This window comes from Centrocercus urophasianus, unplaced genomic scaffold, assembly GCF_019232065.1.
Source record: "Centrocercus urophasianus isolate 14NV4802_14NV808 unplaced genomic scaffold, USGS_Curo_1.0 seq_10, whole genome shotgun sequence".
Lineage (NCBI taxonomy): Eukaryota > Metazoa > Chordata > Aves > Galliformes > Phasianidae > Centrocercus > Centrocercus urophasianus.
The window spans coordinates 53036953-53055054 of NW_024884142.1; the positions used below are offsets into that span (position 1 = coordinate 53036953).

The 18102-nt window shown below is 40.0% G+C and overlaps 1 protein-coding gene across 8 annotated transcripts in view; it reads right to left on the bottom strand.

The window, feature by feature from the left end:
• Positions 1–18102, bottom strand: part of ARID1B (AT-rich interaction domain 1B) — a 288228-nt gene that overhangs the window by 74843 nt on the left and 195283 nt on the right. For all 8 annotated transcript variants that reach the window (XM_042815785.1, XM_042815791.1, XM_042815750.1 and 5 more), the window contains one exon: positions 7774–7863. In XM_042815785.1, the coding sequence (XP_042671719.1) occupies positions 7774–7863 (90 nt within the window). The remainder of the gene's footprint in view (positions 1–7773; positions 7864–18102) is intronic.

Here is an 18102-nt window from a genome sequence, read left to right on the forward strand (position 1 = left end):
ATGACGCCATTGAGCAGGCTGAGCTTGGAGTTTATACGCTGTGATGGGAAGCTGCACCTGGGACAGGGACTGCACTCACAACTTTAGACTGAACCTGGTGACAGGAACATTGAGTGACACTTTGTCAAGTCCTCCATCAATGACTGCTTACAGCTTATTTCAGTCCCTGAGCCCAGAGGCAGGGAATCTGAACTCTATCAAATGAAGTCAGTGGAAACTTTTGAGAAGTTTCTGTGCCAGCAACTGTATAAACTCTCTCAGAATGATTCAATTCTACTTCCTAAACTCAAAAAGAGAATCTCCAATTTAGTTTAAAAAATGAAATAAAGATCATCCCCAAGTATAACAAGATTTAGCATCAGCAAGAAGAAAGCAATGACCAGCTGCTAGTATACAAAATTTACTTTGGAGACCTGACTCCGGATTTTGATTGTACAGATATTATCTCCTTCGAATACTATTTCTGCAGTTTTGCTTTCTCCCAGAGTGGCTTATCACATGTAAATCATACCCGTCCTCTTGCAGCTCTTTGTGCAGATGGCCAACACTGCTGTATATTTAGTGCACGCCACAACTAATCAGATCAACCCCCAGCTGACTCTGGCTGGTGTATGTCTGAAATCCAAGTACAGACTACAGCCAACATCCTCAAATGGCAAGTGATTCCTTTAAGAATTAACCTAGTTTGGCACATATATATAATTTGTATAATTTCAAATACTTTCAAAGCAAGAAATGCATGCTTTTCTTCAGTGCACACTAGACAAACTGGCACTATACTATTCTCTCCCACAGCTCATTGTGAGAATCAGTAACCTTTTATTTGAAAGATCTCCATTACTCATCATAAGGGAGATGTAAGCTTTCTGCTGCACACTGGTACATGGTGTAGTACATTAAAAAAGGTACAAAAATAGGGCTCCTGGGTGCTACTACAACAAAAATAGCAAAGAAGAGTAGTGTGTTTACAGCAAAAAAATAAAAAATAAAATAAAATAAAATCACAATACTGCTCATCAGACCAACACAACTTTTTGAATCAAAGGAAAATTAAATGACTTTTTTATATCCAACTTAAGGCATCAAGACGCTTACAATCAAATTAAAAAATAAAAAGCAGCAATAAAAAAAACTATGATGGCCAGATCCTTTTAAAGACTGTTGATAAATTTAGTGCTCATTGAATTGAGAACATAACTTTTTGAGACACTGAAGCTCATGGTTCAGTTCATGGCTCTGCCTTCACAGACACATCTACTCTGCAGTTTCTGTGCACCCTTTAGCAGAAGCGGGGATGGGAGTGCTGATTCGGTCTGCCACGTCACGTGCGATTAAAGAGATGCTTTACACAGCTAACCTTGTAATGAAATAATTCCTTCGAAAGATGAGTGACAGCTTCAACTGCAGACTGCTTCTCCTCCTTACAGGAAGCACTCTTCTAGCTGTTCAGGGCACAATTCACCCAGTTCTAGTTTTATGGGCATGAGATTTTCTCCCAACCTGCCATGATGTTTCTACGTACCAGCTGAACTCAGCTTCCCTGCACTGACCCACTCGGAGTGCAAAAGAGGCACTCAAACATACCTGTGGCTTTGCACTCAGTGCATGTCTCAAGCACCTTTCTTTAAGAGCCTGAAATACTTCAGTCTACATCAAGGAAACTTATTACCAAGTCTGATTTAACCTTAAGTGGTGTCATCGTTAACACTGCAAGCAGAAGAATTTTAATGACAAGAATCATTTTATTCTCTAGCTCCTCAGTGCTCTGAATAGATCCCAAATTCCCAGATGAGAGCAAAAAATGTATTCTCAGGGAAAAAGTCTTCTTAAGATCTAAAAGCAACTTGTAGTAACTTTTCTGTTGTAATAATAATAGTTTGATCTATTTTCTTCCTTCTGGTTTCTTTTTTTACAGAAGAAAACAGATTTCAGGGCAAGAATTTCTAATTCAAATGTCAGTATTAAAATGTAAATATGATCAGGAATTGGGGGCAAAATACCAGATTGGCATTGTGTCCTTTATGCAAGCAGAAACATTTATATTTTGTTAGAAGAAAATATATGGTGGTGGAATTCATGTGATAACCATGTACAAAAAAGTGTGCCTGCAAAACTGTTCAAAGGGATAAAAATACCTATATGAAATCTAATGGGCAAATTAGGAAATTGTAGTTACAGAAATTCAGTTGCTACTTAGCCTTTATAGGGAAGCAGAAAGAGAACATCAAAATGCCTGATCACATCCCATCTGTTACTACCTCTTCCTGGATAACATCTTAGCTGCCAAAAAAGCTATTTAAATTTACTACATTGTAACTACTGATAAATATCACTTCTGTGAAGATTCAATACTAAATAAGGTCTAGATCTAATGATAAAGCTTACAAGTACCTGTATCAAAAAGATTCTAGTTTTGCTTAGTATAACACTTGTGCTTCTACAAGCCTGTAGTTTCTTACTCCCTGTCCATGTTTGTGATACATTTTTAATAGAGCATATAACTGTACAACAATCCTCATAAGCTGCATCATGTCAGCAACAAAAAGAAGGAAAGCCAGAATGCAAAAAATGATTTAAAAAAAAAAAGGAAGGAAAAAAAAAAAAGGTACCATGAGGAGGAGGTGATGGAGTGGAGGAAGGCTACTATTCAACAATTTTGGAGGTGCTTACTCCGGGCACTTTCCACACAGATCTGACAAGCACAGAATGGTGCCATGAAACTGCCTCCAGCAATGGAATACATTTTCCAGCACATCACAGCAGCTGCATCAATTCTGCTTGCAATCCATGTCCAAACAGAAAAGTTCTCAGTGGTCCTATTTCAGCATATCTCAAGGACTAATTAAATCCTCATTACTATCTTCTAATTATTCCAGTGCTCTGGGATTTCACTGAGCAAGTCCCCAATGGTGCATTAGATGAAAAGGGTTAAATAACCTGTGTTGATTTTGAGGCTCCAGATCTATTTCAGACCTTTAGCATATCATCAGCATTATCATGAATATTTAACTACATACCGCTGTGAAAATTATAAGGGGAAAACAATTAAAGATTTTTTAAAAATTAATTCTGACCCATATACATTTGCACTAATAAATAAGGCTTCTTTAAGTATCCCCATTATGAGAGTGCTTGCCAGAGTAATAACATGAAGTCATTAACTGTTTCCATTAAATTCAATGGTTTTCGGGAGCTCCCAATTCACTATTTTAATATAAGACTGAAACATGATGTGTGCATACGCAAGTATGAAAAATGTTACTTTAAACTGGTACATTTTGGAAGCTTTTTCTAAACTAGGTATGGAACTACTCAGTTCTCCAGGAGTGAAAGTGTCTGTTTCAACACTGTAGTGACATGTTTTCTTCTGTTAGTGTTTACATATATGACTACCAATATGCATCTCCATTGGCCTGCAAACATAGGAGTAGGACTATAAGCTAATGGTCAGGATAGAAGAATTCTTTTTCAGCTAAGAGCTTCAGGAAAAAAACTAGTTCCATGGTGTAATTTAGAAATGCTAGTTTCTACTTTATCCATAGAGATATTTTTTTGGCCCAGAAAGCAGTTTTGGCTTCTGAGCACACTGTCAAACTGCATCTTCCAAAACTCAAACAGATGACGTAGGTTGGTACAGTCAACAACAAGGAACTCAAGAGACTACTTATGAGGGTTGCTCCAAAAGTAAAGCCTCCCATTTTCTTTTGTTGGCCCAGGATGTCAGAAGTGGATGTGGGTGATGTGGCAGTAGAGATTCAACCTTCCCACCAATATTCCATCACATTTTGTTGCTGTGTGACAGATGGCAGTTTCCTGGATTGCATCATTACTGCTGACAATGGTGTCACCACTATAAGCCAGAGTCAAAACAGCATTCCATGGAGTGGTGACATGAATTCCACATCAAAGTAAAAGTTCAAGAAATAGCTTTCAGTGGGTAAAGTGATGAGTGCTGCTTTTTGGGATAGGAAAGGGGTGACTATTCTGGATTTCTTAGAACCTGGACAAACAATCAACTCTCAGTGCTACATCATGAGGCCAACTAAGCTGAAGGCTTAAACTTCCTGAGTCAGGACAGAGAAGGAGATAACCTTTCTCTTGTGATGCAGTAATACCAGATCCTCATGCTAGTTTGAAGGCTGTGGAGCACACTGGCAATATTGGCTGGACTATCCTACCACACCCACCACGTAGTCCAGATATGGCACCTTTTGACTTCCATCTGTTTAGGCTGACGCAAGATAAACTGTGTGGGCAACATTTTCTTAGCAACAATGCCACTACAGCTGTGAAACAGCAGATCACCTCTGCTGGTGCAGATTATTACAAATAGAGCATGCAAGCTCTTGTTTATTGCTGGCAAAAATGCATGGATAATGATAGTGACTACGTTGAAAAATAGTGTTTTGTAACTGAGAACCTGCTATATCAAATAGTGTCCCTGTGCTCTTTGTATCTGTTATCGTTTCCATGGAAATAAATAGGAGGCATTACTTTTGGAGTGACCCACATACTTCAAGAATTCTCCAAGTGGATGGCAGCTGAAGTACCACTGCTTCCTTACCTGTAGGGTCTGTAACTAAAGTTTATAAAGAGCTTCGACTTCAAGAAATTAAAAAAATAAAAACTCTGCTTTTGATCAGATTTTCACGTGTTATGCCTGAGCAATGGTCACTGCTAGGATTCAGAAGCAGTGAAATGCACAAGTAGGTAAGCTGGCATGGCTCACCAGCTTCTCCAAGAGACATCTGACTCCCATCCAGCACATCTTGTTCCCTCTATCTCCACAGCTCTCCAATTCCCAACTGTTAAGTTATACGGGACTTACTTCGACTATCAGTCCATTCAAAGACTTGTGAGCTGAGACATAGGTTATACCAAAAAATATGAAGAATTTCATACTGCCTACATAGATAAGGCATGTTGGTAGAACTGAAAAAGTTTTGTTTACTGGACATCAAATATCAGTGACTGGAAACTGCTATTGTCATGAGAAGTGGGATTCCTATAGCAGCATGTTCCAGATCAAAATGTACTAGATAAACATGAAAAAAACTAAAAAATTAAAAATAAAAAAAAAATTATATGTAAGTATTTTTATGCTATCGTTATGAAAAGCATGCAAGCTATATAAGAAATAAATGAAAGAGAACAGAAAATCCAGTCCAGAGTCCCAGGAAATTCTTATTACTATACATACATACGGATGTTACCGCTCTTCCTCCTCCTCTCACACAGAATGCACATGTAAAAATACATTCACTGATTCATACTGCACTGTATGACAGGGATGTATAGCCTTAGGCAGGCAAACATAAAAGATCCCAGCTAGGTGCTGAGTAACCATAGAAAGTAGGACAAAATATAATCAAACACTTAAATAATAAAATAAAGGTGTGTAAACCTAATGGTTCAAAGTAGTGGTTTAACATCCAGAAGTGCTACAGCTCAGACTCCACCTGATAATCAAATTTCACAATAGCCGATAAATAAGATAAGTGTTGAGAGCAAAGGATTCTATTCAGGAAACGATTAGCAGCCTGCTCATTCAGTTATCTCTCTAAATAAGGAAAGAAATGTTATACAAAGTACTAAACCAAATGACTTTACCTTATCATATGGAGGGTCTCTAGGCTTTTTGTTTTCATTTTCTTTTCTTTTCTTTTTTTGGTAGAAAGTGTATCAGTAAGCCACGAGTTTAAATTACTGTAACAGATGCCTATGGATCAGATGTCCTTAGCAGAAACGATTTTCTGCTCAGGTTTTTATCAGTAAATGACAAGCACCTTTCCTTTGAGTCTCCATCACTCCCCCTCCTTCCTTTCTTCAAGTTCAGTGGAAACCAGTTCAAGCAAGCAAAAGAATCAACTAATGTAACAGCCTTTTTAAAAGGTGAAGTTTTCCATTTCAAAGGAGCCTCTAATCAATGACAGGGCGCAAAAGGGAATGCACGCATGTTTATGCGCGTGCAGCACAGACTTAGAGAAAGAAGCTTTGGGGAACACGTTCTGCAAAATCAATATGACCTAGCTAGTTACAAATTTCATATCTTTTACATGAAACAAATAGATTTCTTGTACAAGCTGGGTCACAAGGATTGTGTGTATTACACCAGATTTTAATATGAAAGGTGCAAAAATTGTATTAACATTCCTAAATAATTTAATCTAAGAACATACCCAGAATCTTTCCCCTCAAAAGATTGATACAAGACTGTATCAACTTGTAAATTTTATTTTCCCTCACTGTTATTTACTTGATTGACTTCCCAGTTATGGTAGCTATCTTCTCTGTCTTCTCTAACCGTATAACCAACACCCAGTTTTGTCCTGTAACAGCAATCAAAAGGTTTAGCCAAACTTTACAGCTTTGTCAGATACACCTAGCTCATTCCCCCAAAGCCAGGTGAAGAACACAACACTGCTCCTCGCTATTACTGAGCAGCATCACATTTTGTGCCAAGACCCAATCGTGCCAAGAAATGCGTGCATCTTTCTGAAGTGTTTGGGTCTTCAAAGCCTCAAGCTGATCCACTCCCACTGTCTTGTGACATTCTGTCCTACAAAACATAACACATTTGCATCGAGTACTGAGGTCATTCTATTTCCACAAAGCATACACGTTACTCTAAAACAATTTTAAAGGGAAAATCGGTTCCTGCACTAATAACTGTGTATGGAGAATGACCTGAAAATGAAATAGAACAAACAAACTGAGTGTGGAATTTTCTATTTAATGTTCTCATTTATCAGCATTCCTGGAGGAGGTAACATCCAGCACAGAAAAACAGCAGAAATCAGGACTCTTTCCTCCTCTTTGTGAATCCTCTTAGTTTTTTCTGGATGCTGTCCCAGAAATTTGTCATTCTGTGAGTTCAACTTGTTTCACTGTGAGAAAACTTCCAGTATTTATGGTATCCCCATATGGTGCTACTTGGAATATTTCTGGTAGCAAGACATTTTAGGAGGGGCATTTCATAAATAACTCCATGTTTATCACAGTTATCATGTGTCTGTTTTGCAAGCTTGCTGCTGGCACATGTTAACCACTGCATGGACGGGGTGCCCAGTTTACAGCAGTTAATCATATGGCCACGCGAAAAAGCTGTGATAATTCTCTTTTCATAAGCTAGGAAGGAAGGAGGTGAAAGGAAAAAAGTTTGAAGTTTATAAACAGTAATATTAAGAGAAAATAACCCTCTGTTTATTTTGGTGAGCACTTGCTAGGAAGTTATGTTTCAGAACAGTGCTGTTGCCTGCAAGGTTTTTCTTTGGAAATTCCACACCTTTGAGCCATTCGACCTAAATAGCTGATTTCCCTTTACACTTAAAGATATTTTTATTTCCAGAACTGGCCTAGAGGACAAGCTATCATGTCCATGCAAAGACGTTAGAGAATTGTAAGAACAGGATCAAACCACAGTGCTTGCAGCTACTACTATTTCTACAATACTTTCCATAGATCTCAATTCCAAGACAGACAACAAAAAGGTGAATTTTCTAGAACATAAATCAAGCATCTACAGCAAACTGTTTTTATACTTGTAAGAATTCACTGTATTTTAAGAAAGCCCCGTTTCCAATTATGTTTTGGTAAAACCTGATATTCAATTGCTCTTTGCACATAAAAGAAAACACTCAGGCAATAAGGACTGTCATTATTTTCTTTGGGAAAAGGAACATAAATACCAGCAAATCTCACATTGTTAATGCACAACTTGAAATGAAGGCTACATTTGACACCAGCATAAAAAGACCCAAACACCTAACAAACCTCGGTCCTGTGGCATTGGTGACTGGCTCAAAGCAGGGTGGGAGCTGGATTCTGACTGGCTGCCAGGAGGCTGTGGTGGCATCTGACTGCCTGTAACACACAGAGAAAAAAAAAGGGAAAACAGACTTGCTTTTAACATTACAGTGCACAAAACGAAGCCTTGCTGCATTTTTGAACCACTCAACAACAAAGAAAGTACCAGCTGTATAAGTCAAAGACAGAGTCCTACAGGTCTGGCTTTTTTCAGGATACTTTAGAAACCCGAGGAGGAAACACGCATAAACATATTTAGCAACAGGCATGGTGAAATGTACAATTTTGCATTGAGCAAGTTCCCAACCTCACTGACATGATCCAATTTATAGCTGCAAATCTCCTGACACTTATTTCTGTTAGAGAGTTTAAGAAAATTCAAGTCTGCTGAACAATAGGGCCCATCCTGCCGAGCTTAAACTGGCCTCCTGCCAGGCAGACATGGCCTGCCGCCAACAATATTACCAACCAAAACTTCAGTCAATACAAAAATGACTAACAACAACAGTTTAAAAAGTATTTCAATGAATCAGTGGTTTTAATATTATTTGACTGTCCATGTAGAACTTGGGAATAAAGAGTAATGCGCAGATGTATATAGTAAACGTGAAGCATATTTGAAAGGGATCAGACAGAAAAGGGGTGTCTTATTATTCAAGTAAAGGCAAAAGAAAGATATTAGCTTGCTGAAATATCCACCCAGAACAGACAGACTCATTTCTACGGCCTTGTTCAGAAGACACACACATGTCCATCCACCCACAGAGGAAAAATGGCACCCACAATGCTGTCTGTGAGGTGTAGGACACTAAATCTCCCCTTTCAATAGGCTACGTGATGCTTAATGCCGGTGCTCATTGCACTGGTTAAAGAGATCAGAGAGTCACATCTCTGGGTCTCCATCCAACCCTGCATCTGTCCTTCCACCCTAACAGTGCTACCATGCCCAGCATCCAGCCTGCTGCAGCCTGGGCAGGGGGAGGACTGGGGCAGGACGGCTTCTGGACTCCTGCTTTGAGATGTGGCTGCTTTCAATAGCCAAAGGCACTTGAAGACCACCTCAGGTTAGGCAACAAATATATATTTTAAGCACTTAGCCACTGCAGTGACGAGCATGTTATAAATAGCAGCAGACAGATTTATATCCCTCATCCTCAGAAACTGCTCAGATTGTTTTCCGTTTAAAAGAAATGGAAAGAATAAAAACACATGAAATAGATTTGTGCCTGCTGAGAATCATTTCCTCGTGCTTAGCAGCCACCCTTTTTTAATGGCTGAGGCGAGGTTCCTGTGGTTATTTCTGGAGCTGGAAGCCCAGCTCAAGAAGAGCCAGCAGGGGTTGCTCTTTCTTTAGAGCTAAGAAGGCCGGAAGCTGGAAGTGAACTGAGGAAAGGGGCAGTGCCTGCCCTACCCCGCTTGCTTCCCAGAGTCATGGCCACCACCTATGGCCAAAAATTGACACCAAAAAAAAAAAGAGAGAAGCGTAATAAACAAAAGGAAAACCCATGAAATGTGATTGTGTAACCAGTGCCAGCTGATGTGTCTGTGCACCGACAAATGCACGACTGCGGCCATGCCTGCGGCACCACTACCAGGCAGCATGCTACAAGAAATCTCAACTGCTTTTGTCATCGTTTTTCCCAAGAACCATTGAAGACTTTTAAAATACTTAATGCTATTGGTAGATGCAGAGGTACTCCTGACTGCACCCCACAATCCCAGTAGGATCCTGTCTGATGGTGGCTTGGCCAAGCTTAGGAGGCATTAATATAATGCAGAAGATATATACTAGGCAACATACTCCAAATACATTTATAGCAGGTGTTCAATTTTTTACGTTGGTATTAAGTTCAATTACCTGGCAGGAGCCCCATCCTACACATGCAGATGTGCAAGCACAGACAGGGAAAGTCAAGCTCTAGAGCTGAGCACATACGACACGTTACAGAGAAATCATCTCCATCTGCAATCTTGGAAATACACATTCTACAAATTCAGTGGAATTCTCTACAACCTCTGTAAATATTCATGCTCTTTTTCAGTTCACTTTTTAAAGCTTGCATTCTGATCTTGGAGTTTTTTTTTTTTTTTTTTAATTGAAAGAAACCGGAGGCCTAAGATTTTATTTCACAAAAGAAAACAATTTCATAAACAAGACAATCACCTCCACATATACTCTAAGAAGGAATTAACATGCAACACAAGTGGCCATTATGCTAATGATCACGGGGTGCTACAAATTATCCAGATTCTGGACATGCCAAGTATTGCACAAAAATATTTTCAGAAAACCTGCCGTTTTATCCTTAGAAGTGATGTGAAAGGTAAAAGGATGTTAAGCACCTAAATACCTTTGAAGGCTTGAACTGAACTCTTAATTTGGGTATCTAACTCCTATTGATTGGAAGAGGATGACAGGACTTTGAAGATCCTGTCCGCCACGCTTTTTAAGTTTCTTTGTCAAGAAAAGAAATGACCTTAAAGATTTTTCATTTCTTTCCTTTAAATGATATTAATCCTCCTCCCTTTCAACCAGTATTGTAGTTGGTATCCTTGGAAGTCGCTTTAAATAATACATGAACAGACTTCTGTATTTTATTTGGGAAGGAAAACTTCTACAAAAAAAAAAAAAACAAAAAACAAAAAACAAACCAAAAAAACAATCTCTTTTCTTTTTAAACATGAATTCTACAGCTTTTTAAGACAATTAAAAAACAATACATTTTTTTCCACTGACAGGCTACTGCCTCCTTTGACCCCATGACACACAGATGGAAGTTTAAACAGGAATGACCTTTTCCCATTTTTTGTATAGCATTGTTGGCACATTGGTGAGATAATGTACCTGCTAAGACTTACACAAGGCGAGCACCACAGATATTTCACAGTATTTCCATTATGCAAGATCACAGCAAATGCATGTTAAAATGATACGTAATGCCATACTTGTTCATTTACCTAGATTTAACATACGACTAAATTATTTCAGAATGTATAGTTATCTTAAAATTAGTTATTAAAACAGATACGTTTTTTTAAACAAAGTCAGTTAAAGAAGTGAGAGAATCTAAACTACTAAATAACTTAGCTGTAAGCTTTATTCCTATTCTTGAAATTACATTAGAAATGCCTTTAAACATTTTGTATGAGACTTTTAAAATCTATGCTTGAAATAAAAGAGACTTCATTGTGCTTCTGGAAAAAGGTGATCTATGAAAAGTACTAAATGGTGATTGCATTATGACTATAGCCATGAAATCTGCAGTTGAAGTGTAAAAAGTAAATTCCTTAGAGCCAACATAGCAAGAAAGAGCAGACCTTTGATATCCTGCTGAGGAGGGGTCCTTGTGATGAATTACTGCCCAAATCAGTAACGTTTTGAAACATGCTGAGGGCTCTCTGCTTCCATCAATGTAATGACACTGGAGGATGCTCAGCAGCAGTACTCTGTACTGCTCTGGACAATACCTCACGGAATTGCGCCTGAACAATTGAATCAAGAAAGCACTTCAGTGATAACAGGTTCCCCCTGGGAAATTACTGGTTAAGGAGGAAAGGATGGATATCAGTACAGGAATTTCAAGATGCATGAGGAAATGGGGATCAGGGGGACAGATCACAGAAACAGACTGTGCTGAAAGGGGAACAACAGGCTCGGGCTGCAGGAAAGTCAGTAGTTAAAGGTCTTGTGGGCTGTCTTTGGGCCAATTCTCAATCTAATTTAGGAATTAAGCCCTAGAACTGTATTAATGACATTGGTTAACTACAAAATAGGCAAGTACGGTCAATGCAACAGATGGTCAAAATACTACCTAGGAAACTGGAACAAGTTTAATGTTGGAGTAACAAAAACGCAAAAATCTGTACTTACAGATAAGAAAGAGGCACTTTCTAATTGAAAAGCTATAGGATTATCAATTAGAAATTGGGAAAGGCAAATCGGAAAAACTGAGCATATTTGTTGATGATTACAACTAAACACTTACTGTGACCCTGAATCAAACAAATATATTACTAGGATGAATTAAGGGAATTATTTCTAGCAAAGGTAAGGAAACTGATGTGCTACTAATGAGCCTTCAAGCACATAAAACTTGGACTAGAGGATCTTGGAGTCCTTTTCCAACTCTGGTGATTCTATGAAAACCAAAAAGGCCCAACGCTAACTGGAATGGGAACTGAGAATGTCTATGTGCATGACAGGAGACCAAAGGCATGCATATTATTTAGCATGACAAAAAGTAAAGCTCCAATTTTGTGACTTTGTTTCAAAAATATATCTGTGGCCAAATATCAAGGAGGAAGAAGAGCACAGTGTTTAGGATGATAATCAGACCATTATTGGAATTTGAAACAACTTCCTCTTAGGAATAATGAGGTCCAGGAAACCTAGTGAGTACTAAGATGAAATCTGATAAAATAATGGGATTATATCACAGTTAATGTGACAGTAGAGGCCCACAGGCCGGAAAGGACACTTGGTTTCAGATCCCTACATCAGATCATAAATAGGCTTCTGTATGGGATTGTTTTAAATGGGCTTTTCAGGAAATTGGAAGTGAGGTGCAAATGACCCCAAAGGAACGAAGTTCTTCTATGGGCAGCATAAAGGCAGGCTGGTCATGTGGTTTGTGTTATCTCTTTCATCTTACAAAGCCTATGACCCTTAAAAAAGAAAGATTATTTTCTTCCAGAAATTTATACATTGTAACCAAGCTTTCTGTTGTACCAGTAGTATTTTTAAAGCAACTTACTCATCTGAATAATAAACAACGGTTGTCTGAATATCCCTCAAATTAAGATTCACAAAACATTAATACTCTCCTCATTTTCATATGGTAAGAGATACTTCAGAAAGCCAGCAGCACGGGAAACCATTCAGATTTCCAGGCCCATACTCTGGCTACCCAAACTGCTGGGGCATTGCTGACCACCTCAGCGTGCAATGCAGGCACCTGTGCCTGAACCAGGCCTCCTGGCCCCGCTCAGTACCACACTGCAGCTAACAGCCCTTGCAAGCAACAGCAGCTCTGGCAATTCTCTGCTGCCTTCTCACTAAGGCATTTTCTGAGACCTGGGAGTTCAGACAAGCCCATGGCCCTCCAGCCTTGGGATAGTTTGGCCACAGAATGCACTGCTTTCTAGAAATGAGACCATAAGCAGTTGCTTTGTTCTTCAGCAGCGATGCAAAGATGCTCTTTCAGTGTGAGGATTGTCAAGCTAAATCCATGAATGCTCTGCACTGCAAAGTTATTGGAGATATTGTTAGACCAGGTCCTGATTTGCCATAGTGTCTCTTAACAAATGCATTAATCTCCAAAGACACAGGATTAGCTAACATATACTAGTATCACATACAAGCCACAATAAAATCACCAAAAAGTCCTGTTCTTCAAGTGCACAATTTTCTGACAGCTATCCTTAGAATTCACACTCTACATTATTTTGCTAATTTGTATTATATTCAACATACCAAGAACTAGGTTCTGAACAAGTTCCACAAGGTCACCGTAACCGAAGTGCTAAATTCTTCTAAAATCTGCATTAAAAAATGTGCAACACTGAGTTAAGGGGGCCTGCAGGACCTCTGATCCAATTTTTCTTTGCATATATGCAACAGGATAAACATCTTCATTTCAATAGCAGAAGCTACTTGTTTGACACAATATAACATCCAATTCTAAAACAAAGATGACACTGACAGGATGAGGTAGCTATCTGATATCTTGTTTCATCCTCATTATTCAGTGTGTGGTCCCAAGGTATTACTTACGAAACACCATCCAAATGTCACCCTCAGTACAGAATAAGTCATTGTATTATGGATCTTTGTGTTTTTGTGTTTTATTAGAGAAAAAAGGAAAAAAAGAAAGGAGAAATGGAATCTGGCAAATTGGACATACAAATTCTATTCCCAGGCTGTGTAACCCCTGAGTAAGGCATGGAGACTTGCAAGAAACACCCTAGTATAAACTGAAATAATTGCTAGCACTACCTGAGTAGGCTGAGTGGGCTGAGTGTCAAGTTGCAGGAAAGCAAGTACTGCCCTGAAAGCAAAGGCATCTTTGGATGGAGGGAAGGGAGCAGCAGTGGTGGCAGCAGGAGGCCCCTTTTTATCCGTGTCCCATCCAGGAGCCACCTCAGCGTTTGGACCGGAGCATCGCGCTCCCACATCACAGATTCTCCTTCCCTGAGATTTTGGCAAGAAGCCCAAAGTTGGCTGTCAATGGAAATTTTCAAAAGAGCGCGATTCATCCAAACACAAGCGGATTTTCAAAGTCCACAGAGAGCACCTGTCTGCCCAACAAAAAGGATCCTCTCCAACAAATTTCAAAATCCTGCTGCAAACCAGGAAGGCACTGGAGCCCCGCAGAATTAAGGACACCACATTTATTTTTATAAGTGAAGGCATAAGTCAGCTTAAAGCCAGGGATCACGGCTTCTCCATCCTCAATAACACCCACCCTCGCCCTTTAATTTCACTTTACAGTTATGAGAAGTTTCATTTCGGGGGATCAAATTCTTTCGGCTCTCCCCTCTCTGCCTAACTCCACATTCATTTGATGCATTATTTCCATTAAGCTCAGGAGAGCTCGCAGCACACGATGTTTCTGCTGGAGGCCAATCCAGAACCACGCAGCCCAGGATAGCAACCAGTTAAGTCTTCCCTAATCCCCGCATTCAGAAATGGTGGCTGATGGAGGCTGGGGCGCAGCAGCTGAATAGAAGCAGCAAACTCCTATTTCTCTCACTAGGCCAAATTAATAAAAACAAAACCTGAATTCTCCTCCTCGTTTCCCTATTCTTCCACCTCCCCAATATTTTTCCTCTTTCAAACACTTTTTTTGTTTGAGAAGCTTAATGTTTGGCTGCCTTCTGAAGAAACGGGCACAGTGACAGATGAAAGACTGTATTCAGCGTATAATTCAGAATAGGAAAAAATCGACCGCTGTGCATTTAAGATTCTAACAACCTTGCAATTTTGTATAGCCGTTTTCCCCAACCCGTTCTTTTGAAGAAATCTGCTTTTATTCTGCTAATAACTAACCACAGTTGCAGCAGCATGGATCCGATTAGCAGTTCTTACGGTACAAAGGAGAGAGGGGGAGGGTTGTGAACAGGGTTGCCAATTTGTCCACCTGGGTCCCCATGAGAAAGATTAGATGAGGCGCTCGCTCCTTTCTTCCCCACTCACTCGCTGCTCCTCACTAGAGAAACCTCTTCAAAGCTCAGCCTCCGACTTCATTTTTTTCCCCAAGTCTCATTCAACCACCCCCCCACATGTTTTGCACTTTGTGCCACCACCTCCCTCCAGAGCACGGAGCAAATTGGGCCAGGAGGGACCGCAGGGGCCAAGGCAGCAACTCGCTCAGTGCATTCTCTCCCATCTCTGTAGACCCCAGACTTTTTCTGGGGTCCTGTTCTCTGAAATTTGTGTAAAACATCAAGAAAAAGTGCTTATGTTCTTCAGTGAATGATCCCAATCCTGTAAACATACTGTATTTTTTACGCTGTCCCTTTAAGCCTTTCACAAAAATGATAGCATAGCTTGCGTTTAGACTGAACGACTGCTTAGATTTAGTCATTCGTAATTACTCGGGACGTGACATTACATGTTTGTTAATACAAAAAGCATATGCTTCAGCTAGAGAAAAAACATTCTCAATTTTTTTATAAAATGTCAATTAACCAGAATGTTAAATTGTTATTGATACAAGTACTAAAAAACCCAAAGCTCTCAACAAAGGACTGGGTACATTTCCTCACTGTATTTTGCTCATTTCTTGCAGAAATGAAACCTATCTTGTCACGCACCTGAAATTAAAAACATAATAATTCAATTTAGGAAATAAATCCAAGTTCCCAAAGAAATAATTTTCCATTATCAGTGTTCATTCTCTGCACTGCAGTCGTAACTACAAATAGAATTTTTCTCCAAACCATTCCTCATGTTGTCTGCTTCTTGTGGAGCCTGAGAAGCATGAGAAATGTAGCAGAAATACACTTCCAGTATCTGCCATCTGATAGAAACCTTCAGTCCTCATTTCAGCATTGCCAAATTTTAACAAAACTGTTTCTCAACTTTTCATTTATAGTATTTCTACTGTAAAATCATGCAAGATACCAAAGAAAAGGTAAATAGGAAATGAAAGTGCTGTTTCTTATCTGTATTTCTTTTTCCTTGACCCTGCTCCGTGTAAGAGTTGTTCAAGATCAATATTAATCATCTGGTGGTGTTGGCTCTGGTGCGTTTCACTCCTCCCTGCTCCCAAGCCTCTCAAGTTCAGGCAGGTAGGTGGAAAGTGGAGCAGAGCTGTATGTGGCAATGAGCTATTTTGCTCGGCCTGCCTGCTACCTCTTGTACTACTCCATCACCTGTGATTAATAGGCATTTCAGTAGTAAAATGCACGTGCTCTCATTAATGCTATCCTCAAAAGGATCAAACTCTTTTCAGCTGATCCGCACTTCGTTCTGAATTAAAATGCACACAGCACAGCCAGTGCTGCTTTTGAGAAAGAAAATGGCGACGTGCAAGCACAAAGGCTGAAGGCACCTGGAGGCAACCTGCCTCCACCAATGCTAGGGCTGCTCTCCCCACAGACAAGATCCATTCTGCCACACTTTGGCCTGCCCAGCAGCAAGGAGCTCTGCACACCAGTGTGGAAGCGACTCCTCACGCATTTCAACAGCTCACAACTTCCCTGTGGTTCTGAAGGTCAGGCGGGTGGCTGGCAGCTGAGCACCCAGCCCACAGCCACCGCTGCTGTGTCACTTTCTGTTTGGAAGGAGGACGATCAGCATTAGCAACCCCTGGTTCTATCATTTATAAACATGCAGATGTGGATTATTAAAGATTAATGCATTTTGGGATTGGTGTCGGCATTCCGTTTGTCTCATGCCGAAACCAATTCTGTTCTTCATTAGTCAACGACAACCCACATCACCCTGTTGTGGAAGAGAAATCAAAGGTGCAAGTGTGAATTGAGAATAAGTGATGAAACTGATTACTAAGAAACTTAACGGCTGTAATCAATCAACACATCACAATAATTTGAGTCCACTGCTATCTGGAGACAGGGAGCAAACAGGAACGTTAGCAGTCGTGGACCACTGATGTTCTCTGCTTACTTTATGAAGGCCCATTTGGCATCTCGAGCTTTGTATCCACCTGCAGAATGGAGCTGTTGCAGAGCTGTTTGAAGCTCTCCATAGCTCAACCTGCATAAACTCTGTCCCTAAAGAGAATGCCTTGCTTTTCATTAATCTTTTAAAAATATTACCTGGAAGTATTGGAAATGTTCTCTTTTTGAAGTTAAATGTCTCTGTTGTAGCTGAATGTAACTCAAGCTGCCTTTGCAGTTGCTGAGGTTCCTTCTCTAAGGAGAGCTGTGCCATGTTCCTGTCCAGGCAGTTCTGACCCTGACTCTAAGGTACAAAGGTTGCTATTCATATGCCTGAGGGCAGAGATACACAGTCCCCACCAACACCAAAAGCTCTAAAAACCCACCTCGCCATGGGGCAGGCTGCATTTATGCCGCATTTTGCCTGGGCATAACAACTACCTGTGAATGTGAACAACATGTGAGAGGCTTTTCCCATTCATTCATCACTGCCTAATATCGCAATGGGTAAGGGAGTGAAAGACAACTTGTTCACTCATGATAGTACTGAATGCACTATTTGCAACTATTTGCAGGAAAAGTAGTACTATGTATGGTCAAATAACAACCACAGAAAAAGAAAAAAGTCATGCTTTAAGAAACAAATACACGTTATCTTAAATTTCTTGCAAAAAATCTAAACAGAAAATAATAATAAAAAAAAGGTACATTAAATGTAAACAACAATAAAACAATGATGGCCTTAAAGCACACATCTAAAGCTAAAACTAAATAAACCTGTTAAATCCTGTCAGCTCTGCTAAGTATGGTTGAATTTTAATGTGTGAACCAGAGCACATGCATAATTATGCAAAGATTTTAATTGGATTTCAACAGCCTCCTTTCTCCAGGTGAATGTGCATAAGTGCAGGGCAAGTGGGGCTGCAGGAGGTGGCCTGCCCCGTGCATGCTGCCAGGGCATATGGCCAGGGTGATGGAAACGGCTCCAGCAGGGGCAAAAGGAGACAAACAGTGCAAGGGACAAAGAACAGCCACGGGATGTGCATCCCTCTGGGTCACATTCATATGAAGGGTTTGTAGGGTGCTGGATGCTGTGCTCTGTGAGCCTGCAGGATGATCTGTCGATGGGGCTTTGGTTCTTCATCACTCTCTTGCACAGCAATTACAACCCAA